Source organism: Sapajus apella, unplaced genomic scaffold, assembly GCF_009761245.1.
Source record: "Sapajus apella isolate SASKATOON/1434 unplaced genomic scaffold, GSC_monkey_1.0 scaffold36, whole genome shotgun sequence".
Taxonomy (NCBI): domain Eukaryota; kingdom Metazoa; phylum Chordata; class Mammalia; order Primates; family Cebidae; genus Sapajus; species Sapajus apella.
Genome location: NW_022436976.1, coordinates 23,928,250 through 23,945,979, shown reverse-complemented (window position 1 = coordinate 23,945,979; position 17,730 = coordinate 23,928,250). Strand labels below are relative to the sequence as shown.

The 17,730-nt window shown below is 41.9% G+C and overlaps 1 protein-coding gene across 15 annotated transcripts in view; it reads left to right on the top strand.

Annotated features, from left to right (window-relative positions):
• PATJ (PATJ crumbs cell polarity complex component) overlaps nt 1–17,730 on the top strand; it is a 395,978-nt gene that overhangs the window by 303,032 nt on the left and 75,216 nt on the right. For 8 of the 15 annotated variants that reach the window (XM_032296822.1, XM_032296813.1, XM_032296816.1 and 5 more), the window contains 2 exons: nt 8,822–8,896; nt 15,074–15,191. In XM_032296822.1, coding sequence (XP_032152713.1) covers nt 8,822–8,896; nt 15,074–15,191 — 193 coding nt within the window. The remainder of the gene's footprint in view (nt 1–8,821; nt 8,897–15,073; nt 15,192–17,730) is intronic. The other 7 variants (XM_032296821.1, XM_032296825.1, XM_032296818.1 and 4 more) reach the window with 2 other exon arrangements.

Below are 17,730 nucleotides of genomic sequence, written 5' to 3'. Positions count from 1 at the left end.
CTCCAGGGATCAAGCAATCCTCCTGCCTCAGCCTCCCAAGTAGCTAGGACTACAGGCACATACTACCATACTTGGCTAATTTTTTTGTATTTTTTATAGAGACTGGGTTTCACCATGTTCAGTTCAACTGTTCTGTACTAACATAACTTGATGGGTGAAAATATGGCGATGGTAGACGAGAGGGAGTGAGGATCATATCAGATAATGTAAGTAAATCTATAAACTGAAGAGTCCTGGAGACAGGGTCTTGCTCTGTTGCCCAAGCTGGAGTGCAGTGGCAAGTTCATAGCTTACAGCTAAGCTTTTTCTACTTTTGTGAAAAATGATGTTGATAGTTTGACAGGAATAGCATTGAATGTGTAGATTGCTTTGGGCAGTGTAGCCATTTTAACAATATTGATTCCTCCAGTCCATGAGCATAGAATGCTTTTCCATTTGTTTGTGTCACCTCTGATTTCTTCCAGCAGGGTTTTGTAGTTCTGCTTATAAGGATCTTTCACCTCCTTGGTTAAATGTATTCCTAGGTATTTTTTTGTGTGGTTATTGTAAGTGGGATTGCATTCCTGATTTGGCTCTCAGCTTGAATGTTATTGGTGTATAGAAATGCTACTGATTTTTGTTCACCAATTTTGTATCTTGAAACTTCACTGAAGTCATTTATCAGGGCCAGTTTTTTGGCAGTCTTTAGGGTTTTCTAGGTATAGAATTATGTCATCAGTGAAGGGAGAGGATTTGATTTTTTTATTTTCCTATTCGAATGCCTTTTATTTCTTTCTCTTGCCTGGTTGCTCTGGCTAGCACTTCCAGTACTATGTTACATAGGAGTGGTGAAAGTTGGCATCCTTCTCTTGTTCCAGTTCTTAAAAGGAATGCTTCTACCTTTTGCACGATCAGTATGATATTGGCTATAGGTTCGTCAAAGATGGCTTTTAGTATTTTGAGGTACATTCATTTGATGCCTAGTTTGTTGAGAGTTTTTACCATGAAGTTATGTTTATCAAAAGCTTTTTCCAAGTCTGCTGAGATGATGATATGGTTTTTGTTTTTCATCTTATGGACTTCATGACTTCTGAAGTATAAATGGGATATGAGCCATAATGCTTTTTTTTTTCGAGACTGAGTCTCATTCTGTTGCCCAGGCTGGAATGCAATGGCACAAATCTCAACTCACTGCAATCTCCACCTCCCGGGTTCAAGCGATTCTCATGCTTCAGGTGTGTACTACCATGCCCAGCTAATGTTTTTATATTTTAAGTAGAGATGAGGTTTCGCCATGTTGGCCACGCTGGTCTTGAACTCCTGGGCTCAAGTGATCTGCCCACATCAGCCTCCCAAAAAGTGCTTGGGTTACAGGCATGAACCACCGCGCCAGGCCCTCATAAGTGTTTTTAAAGTGCTGGTGTCCACGTATGAAAAAATAGTTTAAAATGTGTTTCTAATGATTACAGGCTTCTTGTTAGGTCTTACTTCCAGGCTAGAATTCCCAGGTGTTATAGCCTACTCATTTTTAAAATGAGATCTTGAACTGTATGCTTAAAATCCATTTTTACCCCCAATTTGCACTCCATCAACAACTGCTAGATTTCTGGTTTGCTATTGGGAGCAGATGTCACTGTGCAAATCTTTTTTTCTGTTTCAGATGCAACATAAAAAGTGCATCTGTAGCAAGGGTCTGGGAATTCCCTCTAAGGAGCAGGAAAGTGTGACTGAGTCAGCACTGGCCTCTCTTTTGTGATAGTATGCAAATTGTCAATGGCAGAGTTCAAGTGCATTCAAATATGTGGCATTTTTCACAGCTCATTGTTCTTTATATCTTGTATTTCTGAAAACCACTTGAGATTTACGTACCTGAAAAATTTCCTTTTCCTGGTGATAAAAAGGCTGTAGGTTTTACAGTCAAGCCTACATCCTACAGGAAAGTCTCTGGAGAAAAGCTCTTGTTTTTTTCTTCTGTTCTCTTCCCCTTGCCATAGTAAATGAAGATAATGTAGAGACACCAGTGTAACAGAGAAAGTAACCTGATGAACTCAAAGACAGCAGAAATGTAGGCACACAATTTTGACACAAATTCATAGCTTTAGGCCAGATGTGGTGGCTCATGTCTGTAATCCCAGCACTTTGGGAAGCCAAGGCGGGCAGATCATCTGATTTCAGGAGGTCGAGACCAGCCTGGACAACATGGCAATACTCTGTCTCTACTAAAAGTACAAAAATTAGCTGGGCATGGTGGCATGTGCCTGTAATTCCAGCTACTTGGGAGGCTGAGGCACAAGAATCATTTGAACCCAGGAGGCAGAGGCTGCAGTGAGCCAAGATCACGCCATTGTACTCCAGCCTGCACGACAGACCAAGACTCTGTCTCAAAAAAAAAAAAAAATTGAGGCTTTGGTCTCTGCTAGCTTACCTTCATTTCCAACCACTGTAACTAGTCCAATGTGGAGACTTATTCAACTTGAAATTTAACTTGCCCAGAAGGAATCACTTACTTATCAGATTTGCTCTAAATCGAGAAAGTGATCTCACAATCGTAATTAGTAGCACTCAGGGCCCAGAGAAGTAAAATGACATGGCTCAGAATCGAGCTCGCAAGTCTGATGCCCTCTTTTCAAAATCCCACTGCTCCTCAGAACCAAGTTCTGCTTGGGCATTGTTCTCTGAGTCTATAAAGTTGTCAGTTTTCTGGGAAGCCTTATTTGCCCACATAATAAGAGCCTATACTCTTAAAACGTGTGTTGATTTTATTGTCTTTCAAAAGGAGCTATAAATCCACCTTCTCTTTCGGAAATTAAGCAAGTTTGTATTGAGGGCCTGTTATGTCCCCGGTTCTGTGCTAACCAAGGTGTAGTGAGAGTGAACAATCCTGCCTTCGGGCGCCTTCGGAACTGCTGAGGATAACTGGTGCTCATGCTTTCATGGCATTTACTATGCATTCTAGAGGCACCATTCTAAGTGTATTAATTTGTATTTTATATGAAATTGGTCTATTACTATTCCCATTTTATAAATAAGGAAACTGAGACACAGAGACACTCAACTAATTAAGTGCCACGGCCAAGATTTGAATCCAACTTTAAATAAGTAATTATTAATGTTAGTAAGTATTATTGAAGGGCAAGGTAAGGTGCTGTGGAAACTTGTTTTTTGAGACGAAATCACACCCTGCCACCCAGACTGGAGCATAGTGGCGTGATCACAGTTCATTGCAGCTTTGACCACCTGGGCTCAAGCAATCCTCCCACTGCAGCCTCCCAAAGTGTTGGGATTACAGGCAGGAGACACCAAGCCTGGCCTGTGGGAACTTTGCTAATGTGATTTCACTTAATACAGGTGGTTAGATGAGTAGGAATCAGGCTGGAACTGACCCAGGAAAAGTTTTTTTAAGTGTATTTCTCCTGCTGTCTACACAGACAAGATCAACCCACTGAGACCACAGCATTGCAGTAGAGAAAGAGTTCATTGACGTAAGCAATCCTCCCACCTCAGCCTCCTGAGTAGCTGGGACCACAGGTATGCACCACCATGCCTGGCTAATTTTTGTATTTTTTGTAGAGATAGAGTTTTATTATGTTCCCTAGGCTGGTCTCCTGAACTCAAGTGATCCACCCACCTCAGCCTCCTAAAGTGCTGGGGCTACAGGCATGAGCCACCACACCTGGCCTAATTTGCTGTCTTATACTCGGTTCACTTCATTCATCATTTGGCTGCCTTAGAGCCTGATGCCTGGATGCATCTGAGTTTGTTATCCTGGTGGATCTCTTCTGGGAGAGATGGGCTCCACCCTGTTTCAATTAGGAGTCTCTTGATTGCAGGCTGGAAGCAGTGGCTCACACCTGTAATCCCAGCTCTTTGGGAGGCCAGGTAGATCACACAGTCAGGAGTTCGAGACCAGCCTGGCTAAGATGGTGAAACCCCATCTCCACTAAAATTACAAAAATTAGCCAAGTGTGGTGGTGAGCACCTGTAATCCCAGCTACTCGGGAGGCTGAGGCAGAGAATTGCTTGAACCCGGGAGGCAGAGGTTGTAGTGAGCCGAGATCGCACTGCTGCACTCCTGCCTGGGTGACAGAGCGAGACTCTGTCTCAAAACTAAAAAAAAAATGAGTCTCTTGGTTGCAAGTGACAGAACCTCAACTTGACATTCCTTAGACAAAAGGGGAAATTTACTCAACGGCTAGAGGTTTGTTTTTCATATACTTGTAGGCAGCACATGGTTGACACTTAGCCTCAGTGGCGATTGGAACCAGAGACCTGTTGCTGCCAGGGTTCTGTCTGTTTATCTGACTCTTCTCCTGCAGATGTGCTTCTTCAGCCTGGTACGCGTATGGCTGCCCAAAGCTCCTAAGCCTCTCTGCCAGAAAAGAGCTGACTCTCTTCCCTTGGGTCTACATTGGAAAATCTGTAGAGTATTCTTACGTGGTTCAAGTGTCCACCCTTGGACCAGTTACTGTGGCCAGAGAGACAGGGCTTTTTGACTGTCCAGCTTTGGGACAGAGATAAATCAGCTTTGGGGATTCTCCGCTGGACATCTCACCCATCTATCATATGGGATATTGCCAGTGTTGCCTTTTATGTCTGCCCTTAAGAAGCTCCTTCTCTTGATCACAGTAATTTTCCTGGCCCACAAAGCATTTTCTTTCAGGAGCTCATAGGACTGTGCTGTAGATTATAGCATCCTGCTGACAGAGTGTGTCATATCAGTTTATTTCATGAAATGAGATGACCTTTCTACCACACTTCTTTAGTCTTCTTATTTAGGGGTCCCTTGCAAAGTAAACACATTAGAATGTCCCCACACTTCCATTTTGAAGACATTAAGAGCTTCTTTGGTATAATAATGGACAATTAGCAAATTATAAATTCATGTTTAAACACAAAACATGAAGGAAAGTGACCCAAGGTCACTGCAGTGACTAGTGCCATGATTTTTTTTTCCAACCCAAGTTTAAAATAAGCAGGTATGACTTGTTCTGACCTGGTACTGAATCTAAAAATGGAATCCGTATGTCATTGCTGGCTAAGAATCCTGTGTGCATTGCTGGGAGAGGTAAACAGGACTTGCCCTTTCCCTGAAGGTTTGCTCTTCAGTTAAGAGCAAGGGCTCTGCAGCAAGATGCCTCTGAGTTAAGTTCGGGCTTGGCAAATAATAATTTAGCCTCTCTGTGCCCCAGTTACCTCGGCTCTAAATAAGAATGGTGATTGCCCCTATTACACAGGTCTGTTGGATACGTGAACAAATGTGTAACTGCTCAGCTGAGTAACAGGCACAGTCATACTCAGGAGATTTTAGCTGTTGTAATTTTCTTCATCATCACATACCAGCTCCATCCTTTGACTCAGATTTTTAAGGGTAATCAATATAAGAAATTGGGCAGTGTGTTAGACCGATGCTTTTCAAAAATCAGATTTCCTCATCTCCTTCTACATTTTTGAGGACAAGATAAAAAGAAGGAAACTGACACTTCAGGCTCCTGCTACCTGCCACACACCTTCATGCATCTACCGTTCAGTCGTATTCATTGTTTCTATGATTATTTCCTTAACATCTGTCTCACTAGATCTGTAAATGTGCTAAGGGCAAGGGCTCCTCTGTCTTTCTTTTTCTATGTGCTGGCATGTAGTAGGTGCTCAGTAAGCACGTGTTGAGTTTAACTTTGCTCATAACCCCTTATTCAGGTAGCTGTTATTGCATTCTTAATGTTGACAAAAATGAAAGCTTCCAAACACTGTGACTGCTGGTAGCAGAACCAGTCCAAACCCAGATTTTGCAGCTGTTAGTCCAGTGCCATTTCTTTTTACTAAAAAGTACAAATGATAAGGAAGAGTAAAACCAAATTAGTAGTTCCTCCATGTGATATGCAAATTGGATTTTTAAACCTATGGTTAGGGAAGTCAGATCCTTTGTCCCAAGGACTGGTTAATTGATTGGGGCTGAAACCAAGGTCAAATTGCACATCTGCAGTATCACTTTCAAACAGGGGCACTTACTTTTGCTCCTCCTAAGGCCATTTGATACACACTGGTAGGAATAACACCAATAGTTTCATTTTACAAGGCAGGTTAGAGTTTTTCCTCTTAAAAATTCCCATGAGCCTTATTGACCTTTCCACATCTTTTTTTCTCTCTTTTCAAGCGTGATCCTGTAAAGTAAAAGCCACAGAGTCACCTTCACTGTGTGACCTTCCTTTCATGGCTGGCTCTCAAATCCACCTGGGTGCATTTAGGATTTAAGTTCTCAAACTTTGATTCATTCAGCACTAATGCTTTATGAAGCCCCGATTCTATTCTGCCATATGTTGATGAAAGAAATATGACAAAGTTGATCATATTAAGACATGGGAGACACATACATAAAAAGATACAATATAATCTTCAAAAAAATGATAATTCATTCATGTTGTGGAAGGGACACCACCCAGGGGCTAAGGAAGAATTATGAGATGAGGTAATGTTTTAGCTCATTTTATCATATCTGTTTAGCAGCAAAGTTTACAAGGGGAAGGGAGCAGTCCTAGGATCTTTCTCCTAGAAGGGAGAAATTAAAGAGAATCTAAATGAGTGAGATAAGTCCTGGCCCCCAAAAATCAGAGAGTAAGTTAGAAATAAGCAGCTAAGTGTAGCACAATCATCCAGGTGACCTAGGCTCCAGTCTCGGGAGAGAGCTTACTGGGATTAAATCTTTCAGGCTGTCAATCAATGGGGAATGAAGGACATAGGCTGAGATTGTAACCGAATGTAATAATAATGATCATCTGGGCATAACCGGACCCTTATCTATTGTCTTGTTATACATCTAATGGGAGCCTGATGAAGAAAGGGTGTGTGAACAGGCCTAGCAAAGAACGAGGGGTGGGGCCGGGCGCGGTGGCTCAAGCCTGTAATCCCAGCACTTTGGGAGGCCGAGGCGGGTGGATCACGAGGTCAAGAGATCGAGACCATCCTGGTCAACATGGTGAAACCCCATCTCTACTAAAAATACAAAAAATTAGCTGGGCATGGTGGCACGTGCCTGTAATCCCAGCTACTCAGGAGCCTGAGGCAGGAGAATTGCCTGAACCCAGGAGGCGGAGGTTGCGGTGAGCCGAGATCGCGCCATTGCACTCCAGCCTGAGTAACATGAGTAAACACCCCTTAAAAAAAAAAAAAAAAATATATATATATATATATATATATATATATATATATTGTTTTGCATAATGATAAAAAAATTATTAATTGCCAGGTGTGATGTTAACGGCAGTCATATATTACTTCATTTAATCTTTTCAGCATCCCTAAAGTATAGCTACTCTTGTTTTTTTCCATTTTATAGATGGGGAAATTAAGGCTTGAAGAGGGCAAATAACCTGTTCAGGTTTGCAGAATTCCTTTTTATTTTTTTCGAGACAGAATCTTGCTCTGTCACCCAAGCTAGAGTGCAGTGGCGCAATCTCAGCTCACTGCAACCTCTGCCTCCTAGGTTCAAGCGTTTCTCCTGCCTCAGACTCCTGAGTAGCTGGGATTACAGGTGCCCAGCTAATTTTTGTATTTTTAGTACAGATGGGATTTCGCCATGTTGGCCAGACCAGCCAACCTCAGGTGATCCTCCCACCTCGGCCTCCCAAAGTGCTGGGATTACAGGCGTGAGCTACCACCCTGCCAGGTTTGCAGAACTCTTAAGTTGAAGAGCTAGGATCACAAACTCCTAACAGTCCATTATACAAGTCATCCCTGTCTTTAATATCAGCTTACGTACCTGCCGTCTGTAGAGTGCACCTCACCATCTGGGTGTCTCTCAGACGTTACCAAAAGACAAAGTAAACCCATGCTTTCTCCTGTCCAGATCAGCCTGTCCTGTTCTCTGCTTTGCCGAAGCCCAGTTGTAGGAGTTTATACCTTAAAATAAATCATCCTATGATAATTTCCTCTTAAAATGTACCTATTAAAAAAAAGATAGGATAGGATGGGAGGCAGACATAAACATTCTGGTCAATTTATTGATGTTATTATTTATTTCAGTTAATAAACTGCCCTTTTGCTATGCTTCAGCTTTCCATGTGTTTTGACAAGTTGCTTCTCTCCCAAGCCTGGATGCTATACTCCTCCATGGGTTTTAGAGCTAACTTACCTTTATCCCAGAGTATTTTCTGTAGCTGTGTGTTTTAAAAAATTCTAATTGAGTATCTTAAGGGGAAAAAACTCCAGTTCAGGACTAGAGCCCTGAACAGATAGTTATGTAGGGGTATTAGTGTGACAGAAGAAGAAAGCACTCGGGCTGAAATGGCCATCAGAGGGTATCTGGCCGAGTGTGGTGTTGTTCCGGTAGTCCCAGCTACTCAGGAGGCTGAGACAGGAGGATCACTTAAGCCCAGGAGTTTGAGGCTATAGCAAGCCCTGCCAATTAGGTGTCCGCACTAGGTTCAGCATCGATATGGTGCCCTCCTGCAAGGAGGGACCACCAAGATGCCTAAGGAGGGGTGAACCAGCCCAGGTTGGAAACAGGTCAAACCCCTGTGCTGATTGGTAGTGAGATCATGCCTATGAATAGCCCACTGTGCTCCAGCAGCAGCATAAAAAGACCCTGTCTTTTATTTAAACAAAAAAGAAAAGAAATCTGATAGACCTAAGGCCTCAGAGATCTGAAAGGACTGAAAAAACATTTGGAAGTGACAAAGCTGCCTTCATTACTGAGAGTTAGTCCAGTGGGTGAGTGAAACTTTTATGCCCAGTGTTTTGTTCATTTTTGTAGTAGACGGAAGCCCAATTAAATGGGCTAACTGCTGAAATTGGAAAGTGCAGTTGAGCCCTGCAATGCTGCTAATTGGTTGTGTCTTTTGCATTTCAGGAAGACATTTCCCAGGTGATTGGTCAAGGCATGGTGGCAGATCCGCAGAAGGCACTGGAATACCCACCTGACAATGTATATAACTTGTACTTTAGGTTTCGCTCTACTGGGGTAGCGTGCGTTCCAAAAGAGAAGGAGGCGATTGCAATGAGATCAGATCCTTTATTACTTGACAGGAGGTTGTGGAGGGTTATGCATCCCGAAATCAATGCACAACTATATCTTAATTCTGTGCAAGTTGTATGCAGATATCCTATGTTCACCTCTCTACCTCAACCCCCTAAACAGGTGTTTAAAAGGGCATCCCGGGTGGGCATGGTTTGTAATCCCAGCTCATGTTTGTAATCCCAGCACTTTGGGAGACCAAGGCAGGCAGATCGCTTGAGGTCAGGAGTTCCAGACCAGCCTGGCCAACATAGCAAGACCTCATCTCTATTAAAAATACAAAAATTAACCAGGTGTGGTGGTGCATGCATGTAGTCCCAGCTACTCAGGAGGCTGAGGCATGAGAATCACTTGAACCTGGGAGGCAGAGGTTGCAGTGAGCCATCAAGATTGCACCATTGCACTCCAGCCTGGATGACAAAGCGAGACACTGTCTTTAAATAAATAAATAATAAAAGGGTATCCCTGAAAACACCCTTGCACTTAAATAAATTCTATCTAGCCAGGCACAGTGGTGCATACCTATAGTCCTAGCTGCTCAGGTGGCTGAGGCAGGATTGCTTGAGCCCAGGAATTCTAGTCTACCCTAAGCAATGTAGTAAGGCTCTATCTCCAAAAAAATTTCTGAGAGCGCCATGTCTTACACAATGTTGGAAATAAAAATTACAAATGGAAGAATTTCTATAAAATAACTTTAGTGTTCCTTACATTTGAATTTCACTTCTCATAAAGAACCAAAAACTTTTATCAAAATGTTGATACTTCTGTTGTTGTTGAGCTTTTTCCTTGCTTTTTTTGAGTCCTGATTTTCATGTCTTTGTACTGATCTATGCTTTTATGTTTCTAACGCTTATACATTATTACTATGTTAGCTATTTTTATATTTAAAAAACTATGGATTACTAGAGCTTACAGGAAATACGTATTTCAAACACTGCCAAAGAAAATGCCTTTGAAAATTCTTTAAAATTATATGCTAAAAACCCCAAATTTTTTTTTAAAAAAGGTACAGAATGAACCTTAAAAATAACCAAATTCAGTTCAACTGAAAACGTGTAAGCAATTTTTAAGAGTCAGGGTCTTACTCTGTCTCCCAGGCTGGAGTAGAGTAATGCAATCAGAGCTCACTGCAACCTCGAACTCCTGGGCTCAAGCAATCCTCAAACCTCAGCCTCCCAAAATGTTGGGATTATAAGTGTGAGCTACTGTATCTGGCCAATTATAATTTTTTTAAAATTTAAAAGCAGGTTTTGCTTTAATGTATTGCAAATACCATTAAGGAGTTAATACTTTATATATTCCCAGCGAGGTGCAGTGGCTCATGCCTGTAATCCCAGCACTCTGAGAGGCTGAGGTGGGTGGATAACCTGAGTTCAGGAGTTCAAGACCAGCCTGGCCAACATGGCAAAACCCCATCTCTACTAAAAATACCAAAATTAGCCAGGTGTGCTGGTGGTTACCTGTAATCCCAGCTACTCAGGAGCCTGAGGCAGGAGAATCACTCAGAAGGCAGAGGTTGCAGTGAGCTGAGATCGCGCCACTGCACTCCAGCCTGGGTGACAAAACGGGACTCTGTCTCAAAACAAACAAACAAACAAAACTTTATGTACTGCCACCTATCTCAAGCACATATCAAACATCTCTAAAATATTACAGTCATAGAATTTTAGAACTAGGGCGAATCCTAAATATCATCCCGCATTTCTTCTTGTGGAATAGTCAGCACCTAAGCATCTTAATTATTCTCCTTTGGGAAAGTGATTTTAAGCCCTTTCTGTGGCTTCCAAAGAGAAATGACCAGAGGTCAGTGGGCGTCATCTGCAGTGAGGCCAGCAGCTCATTATACAGAACTTTTCCACCCTTTGAGCTGCTTCAGAATAGAATGAACTTCTTCATGGAAGTGGAATTTTCCATCCCTGAAGGTTTTTCAATCAGAAGCTGGCCGATCATTTATTGATACGTTCTAAAAGGACATAGAAGCATTAATAGCTGTTATTAATTGAGCCTAAATTATTTCCGGCATAGTGATGGATTCATTTATTTATCTTTAATCTTTACAACAACCTTGCAAGATATAGATGTGTCACCAATATATAGATGAGGCGGTCAAGTGACTTGTCTGTGGTCACACAGCTAATTAGTGATAGCAAAGTTAGCCACATGTACCTTCTTTTGAGTAGTGATTTTTATTTTCCTATCCTGAGGACCTGATGAAGTGTAAATCTTCCTAGACAAACACTGATGAGTACAATTTTTATACAACAACTACAAGGGTGTTTTACAACTGAACCAGTGGTTCTTTTTTTTTTTTTTTTTGGAGATGGAGTTTCGCTCTTGTTACCCAGGCTGGAGTGCAATGGCGAGATCTCGGCTCACCGCAACCTCCGCCTCCTGGGTTCAGGCAATTCTCCTGCCTCAGCCTCCTGAGTAGCTGGGATTACAGGCACACGCCACCATGCCCAGCTAATTTTTTGTAGTTTTAGTAGAGACGGAGTTTCACCATGTTGACCAGGATGGTCTCGATCTCTTGACCTCGTGATCCACCCGCCTCGACCTCCCAAAGTGCAGGGATTACAGGCGTGAGCCACTGCGCCCGGCCCTTTTTTTTTTTTTTTTAGTAGAAACGGAGTTTCACCATGTTGGTCAGGATGGTCTCAAACTCCTGACCTTGTGATCTGCCCACTTCAGCCTCCCAAAGTGCTGGGATTACAGGCGTGAGCCATCGCACCCGGCTGTATCTGTAATTTTTAAAAGCTCCATAGGTGTTCCTATTGTGAAACAGGATAGGTTTAGTTAGGTTTGATGACCTATAAAGTCCATCCAAGTTCTTATAATCTAATATAGTAACATAGAACAGCAAATCCATTCTTTCTGGTCTGTCTTATGTAGTAGTTTGGTCTTGTGCCAATGAATGAGTCATGGGAGCATGCCTTCATCCATCAGCACATACTGACAACTAGAGGGCTGCCTCTACGTATATATGTTTGGATATTTCACTTGGATTCTATGGGCTGCTTCCTTATTGTTAAATTGAATTCAATTCCACCAACATCTATCAGGCACCTATTATGCACCAGATGCTACATGAAACTGGGACATAGAGGAAAGCAGCAATCACCTCTTTTCTATAGAAAAGCCATAATCTAGTGATTGCTCTCTCTAGTGCTTTCCTGTTTTAAAAGTCACGTGATTTTTCATGAAAGAACACTGCAGTTTGCACCCAGCCTTGTTGGGAAACCATATTCTTTCTTGAGGCAATATAAAATGTAAGTTGGCTGTAAGTACTGTGTGAGTTAAGATACAGGCGCGTGTAATCCCAGCACTTTAAGAGGGCAAGGCAAGCAGATCACGAGGTCTAGAGATCAGGAGGTCAAGACCATCCTGGCCAACATGGTGAAACTCTGTCTCTACTAAAAATTAGCCAGGCGTGGAGGCACACACCTCTAGTCCCACTACTCCGGAGGCTGAGGCAGGAGAATTGCTTGAACCCAGGAGGTAGAGATTGCAGTGAGCCAAGATCGTGCTACTGCACAGAGCGAGACTCTGTCTCAAAAAAAGAAGAAAAAAATGCAAGCTCAATTGCTGCAAGAAGTTCTCTTTTGCATAAGTCTGTGTGGTCAGTTTGGGGATGATATGGTGTCTCCAAAGTGTCGCAGACCCAACCACCTCTTATCTGATTACTGTACTCTTACCTGATTATTCTTATTTAATTACTCTACATCCTCAAATGATGGCATCCATTCTTTGGTTTAAGACAGCTGCTTCAGTTATCACCAACACATCTGCATTTCAAGTAGAGAGAAGGGGAAGGCAGAATCTTTCTCCTTAGGACAATGTTCCAAAAATTGTACTTTCTCTTCTGTGTACATCCCATTGACGAGGACTTAAGTCTGTTGGCACATGTAGCTTCAGTGAGGCTAGTAAGTGTGGTCCTTAGAATAATTGGATATCTAAGTCCTCTCAATGTTCAGTTTTCTTATAGTAACCTCTTATTTATCTTTTCCACTTCCTTCCTTTTCAAATCACTGATAGATGTGTAATTGAACATGTTTTTTTAAGTAAGTATATGGTCATTATTAAATGATGCTGATAGCGGCCAGACACAGTGGCTCATGCCTGTAATCTCAGCACTCTGAAAGGCTGAGATGGGTGGATTGCTTGAGTCCAGGAGTTTGAAACCAGCCTGGGTAACATAGCAAAACCCCATCCATCTCTACTAAAAATACAAAAAATTAGCCAGGCGTGATGGTGTATGCCTGTAATCCCAGGTACTTGGGAGGCTGAGGTGGGAGAATCACCTGAGCCCAGGAGGTCGAGGCTTCAGTGAGCTAAGATCATGCCACTCTTCCAGCCTGGGTGACAGAGTGAGATTCTGTCCAAAAAATAAATAAATAAATAAAAAGACAGTGATAGAAAAACTGCAGGAAAAAACATGGAATCATTGGCTATCAGCTGTTTGATGAAGACTTTAAGCTTGTAGCATTCTTCAACTATTGACTTCCAGTTCTACCTCTTTCTCTAATTAGTTGCATGATTTCAGATATGTCACTTGACATTTATGCTTGGTTTGTCTGCAAAAAAAAAAAATCATATTTAACTGTCAGGGTTATTTGCATGGTTGACTTCACGGATGTGAAAGTGTTTTGGAAACTAAAAACCACATTGCATATGCGCACTGGGTGGTATTGTTGCATTGTGACCGCACACTGCATAATGCCTTACACTGAGGCACAGACAGAATCTTGGATGTTACGGTTCTTGAGCAGTTATTTTGGTCCTATTTCTAGACTCCAGGGCCAGCCTATACTTTACTACCAGACTTCCAGCTGGGCATGAGTTCCCTAGCTAACTGCAGATCCAGAGGCAGGTCAGGTTGCTACATATATATATATATATATATATAAATTTTTTTTTTAGATGGAGTCTCACTCTGTTGCCCAGGCTGGAGTGCAGGGGCACGATCTCGGCTCACTGAAACCTCGCCTCCTGGGTTCAAGCGATTCTCCTGCCTCCGCCTTCCGAGTAGCTGGGATTACAGATGTGTGTCACCATGCCGGCTAATTTTTGGTATTTTTAGTAGAGATGGGGTTTCACCTTGTTGGCCAGGCTGGACTTGAACTCCTGACCTCAGGTGATCTACCCACCTTGGCCTCCCAAAGTGCTGGGATTACAGGTGTGAGCCACTGTGCCTGGCTACTACGTATATTTCTTAACTTCCTGTTAAATAAGCAAAGAGTCCTTTTGGTTTTTCTTAGTTTTTTAATATTAATATTCATTGGAGGTTCTGTCAGCAAAAATCTAGAATTACAAATTAAATTCTCCCAAGCTCACACAGCAAAGGTCCCTGGACCTTTATTGAATTGCAAGTTGACTTTCTACCCTGAGTTTCTTGTGTGCAGTTTTGCTTTTCTTTCTGCACTCATTCACTTGTTCACTCATTCATCATGGATTTTATTGAGTCCCTACTCTGTTCCAGGCTCTTGGTATCATAGGTGAATAAAGCACAATTCCTTTATGTGAATTAAATGTCACTGATATACCTGGCATTTAGTAGGCTTTCAGTAGATGTTGGTTTTCTTTGTCTGCCCCTCATTTTGCTTCATTAACCTACCAAATGCATCTTTGACTCTGGTATGTCCAGAAGAAATGAACAATATTGATGCTCCAGACATCCCCAGCATAGATTGCTTTGCAATATGCACAGCACAGATAAGTCATTTCAAAGTCCATAGATAAAGGGACTTTTGCTGATTTCATCAGAAGGAGTAGAAATTGCAACATAATTTTTGTTCTTCCTCCTACCCTCAGCTTCATGTACAGATCAGTGACAGAGTATCTTCAGCGTTTATCCTTCCTCCCTTCCTTGATCTGCCCTTCATCAAAGCATTTTAGATATAAAGTTAAATAGGGAAGCATGCAGAGTGGGGCATAAATCATCCTAACCTCTTACCATCCCTCCAACCCTATATTCTCAAAAGACATCATTAGAGTGCACCATTGTTTGGGTAACAATTCACCAGTTTTAAAGTATTTTCTTGTTGCCTTTCCCCTTTTTTGACATTCATCTAATTTTCCTTTCTTTTGTAGGCTGTCAGCCAGATGAAACAGCAAAAATATCCAACGAAAGTCTCCTTCAGTTCACAAGAGATACCATTAGCACCAACTTCATCATACCATTCAACAGATGCAGACTTCACAGGCTATGGTATGATTCTTTTCCTGAGCAGATCTGGCTCATTAAGCCTTAAAGAAGGAAAGGGATCCTAATGTCCTAAAAGGAGAACTGGACCAGGAGGCAGAAGCCTGAGTCTAGATGCTTCCTCCACTTCCTTAGCTTTGGGGCTTGGATAGGTCACTTCGTTTCCTTTACCATCTTCTTCCTCTCTGCCATCGCCACTGCCTATTACTTTTTGAATATAAAAGCACTAGAACGGAAAAGGACCTCAGCAGGTCAGGAGTTTGAGACCAGCTTGGCCAACAGGCCAACAGGCCAACATGATGAAACCCTGTTTCTACTAAAACTACAAAAAATTAGCTGGGCTTTGTGGTGGGCGCCTGTTATCACAGCTACTCAGGAGGCTGAGGCAGGAGAATCACTTGAACCCGGAAGGCAGAGGTTGGAGTGAGCTGAGATGACACCACTGTACTCCAGCCTGGGTGACAGAGAGAGAGAGAGAGAGAGAAGAAAAAGAGAGACAGAAAGAGAGAAAAGACAGAGAGAGAAAGAGAGAAAGGAAAGAGAGGAAAGAAAGAAAGAAAGGAAAGAGAAAGAGAAAGAGAGAAAAGAGAAAGAAAAGAAAAGAGAAAGAAAGATCGTAATACTATAAATGAGAAAAAAGAAAAGAGAGAAAGAAAGATTGTAATACTATAAATGAGAAAAAAGATAAAGAAAGAAAGAAAGGGACCTCAGTAAATGTTATTTGAATCTGAGGCTTCTGGATGAATCTGAAGCTTCTGGATTATTCTTCTAATCTCTCCAAAAGATTATGTTTAGGTCTTGAGTAATATCTCTTTTAAAAAGCCTGTCAAACCCAATTTTTAGCCCTACCAATGTTGCTGTAACCTGCTTGAAGAATGTTGATTTTCAGTGCTTAAAGAAATTGGTATTCACATTCTCTTTTTAAATTCCTGGCTTGAATTATGCTGACGAAGGACTGAAAATAGAACTTTATAATAAATAATGGGTATTTCTACTTTTTTTTTCCTGAGAGACAGAATCTCGCTGTGACATCCAGGCTGGAGTGCAGTGGGGTGATCTCAGCTCACTGCAACCTCTGCCTCCCGGGTTCAAGTGATTCTCCTGCTTCGGCCTCCTGAGTAGCTGGTACTACAGGCACCCACCACCATGTCCGGCGATTTTTGTATTTTCAGTAGAGATGAGGTTTCACCATGTTGTCCAGGCTGGTCTCAAACTCTTGATCCCAAGTGATCTGCCTGCCTTGGCCTCCCAAAGTGCTGGGATTACAGGCATAAGCCACCGTACCTAGCCCTACTTGCTTTTGTGCGATAAAAATCAGTAAAAAATGAACTCTTTAAAAGACAGTACTCACCAGTGGCAAAACATAACCCTATATTAATTTAGCAGTCCTGAAGTCTCTGTGGTATTTGTCTTTTATATATATTTTTAATAAATATTAATTTCATAAACTTCATCAAGCAGGTACTATTTTGAAGCTTGGAGTTGTACTAAAACACCTGATGAATGTGGTCAGAAAACTATGGTGCAGGGGTCAAATCCGGCCTGTTAGCTGGTTTTGCATGGCCTACAAGCTAAAAAAGGTTTTCGCTTTTTAAAGGTTGAAAAAAAAACCAAAAGAATATTTTGTAAAAATTCTATGAAATTCATATTTCAGTATTCACAAATACAGGTTTATCGACACTGATTTGTTTTTGTATTGTCAGTGGCTTTTTTCACACTCTAATGATGGAGTTCAGTAGCCACAACAGAGACGGTCTGGCCTGTAATGCCCAAAATATGTATATTTGGCCCTTTACCAAGAATGTATGCTGACTATGAATGTAGACGAGTTTTGATAATATACATCACATGTTTGTACTTAGATGACAGAAATTCGTCATCCTTCCTGGTTTTCATTCCTCTTTTTTTTTTTTTTTTTTTTTTTTTTTGAGATGGAGTTTCACTCTTGTTGCCCAGGCTGGAGTGTAATGGTGCCATCGTGGCTCACTGGAACCTCTGCCTCCTGGGTTCAAGCGATTCTCCTGCCTCAGCTTCCCAAGTTGCTGGGATTACAGGCACCCACCATCACATCCAGCTAATTTTTTTGTATTTTTAGTAGAGACAGGGTTTCACTATGCTGGGGGGAGAGGGGGCAGGCTGGTTTCTAACTCCTGACCTCAGGTGATCCACCCACCTCAGCCTCCCAAAGTGCTAGGATTACAGGCAGGAGCCACTGTGCCTGGCTGGTTTTCACTCTCGTGATTAAATAAATAAATGAAGCTTATCATTCTACAGTTGAATCTGTAGACATTTTATTCATTTATTAATCTACTTACCAAGCATTTATTTTAAGGGCTTGGTATGAGCCGGGTTTGGGGCTGGATTCCATGAGCAAAGTAAATAGAAAGACCGACTCAGGACTGGCTAGGGTGAGGCAAACGTGGACGAGGGAAAAGAAATGCCATCTCCAGGATGTCTCACTAGGTTTTTCCTCTCATCTCACTCAGGAGACTATGCTAGTCCTTTACAAAAGCAGTGTACTTTTCTTTTTTTTTTTTTTTTTTTT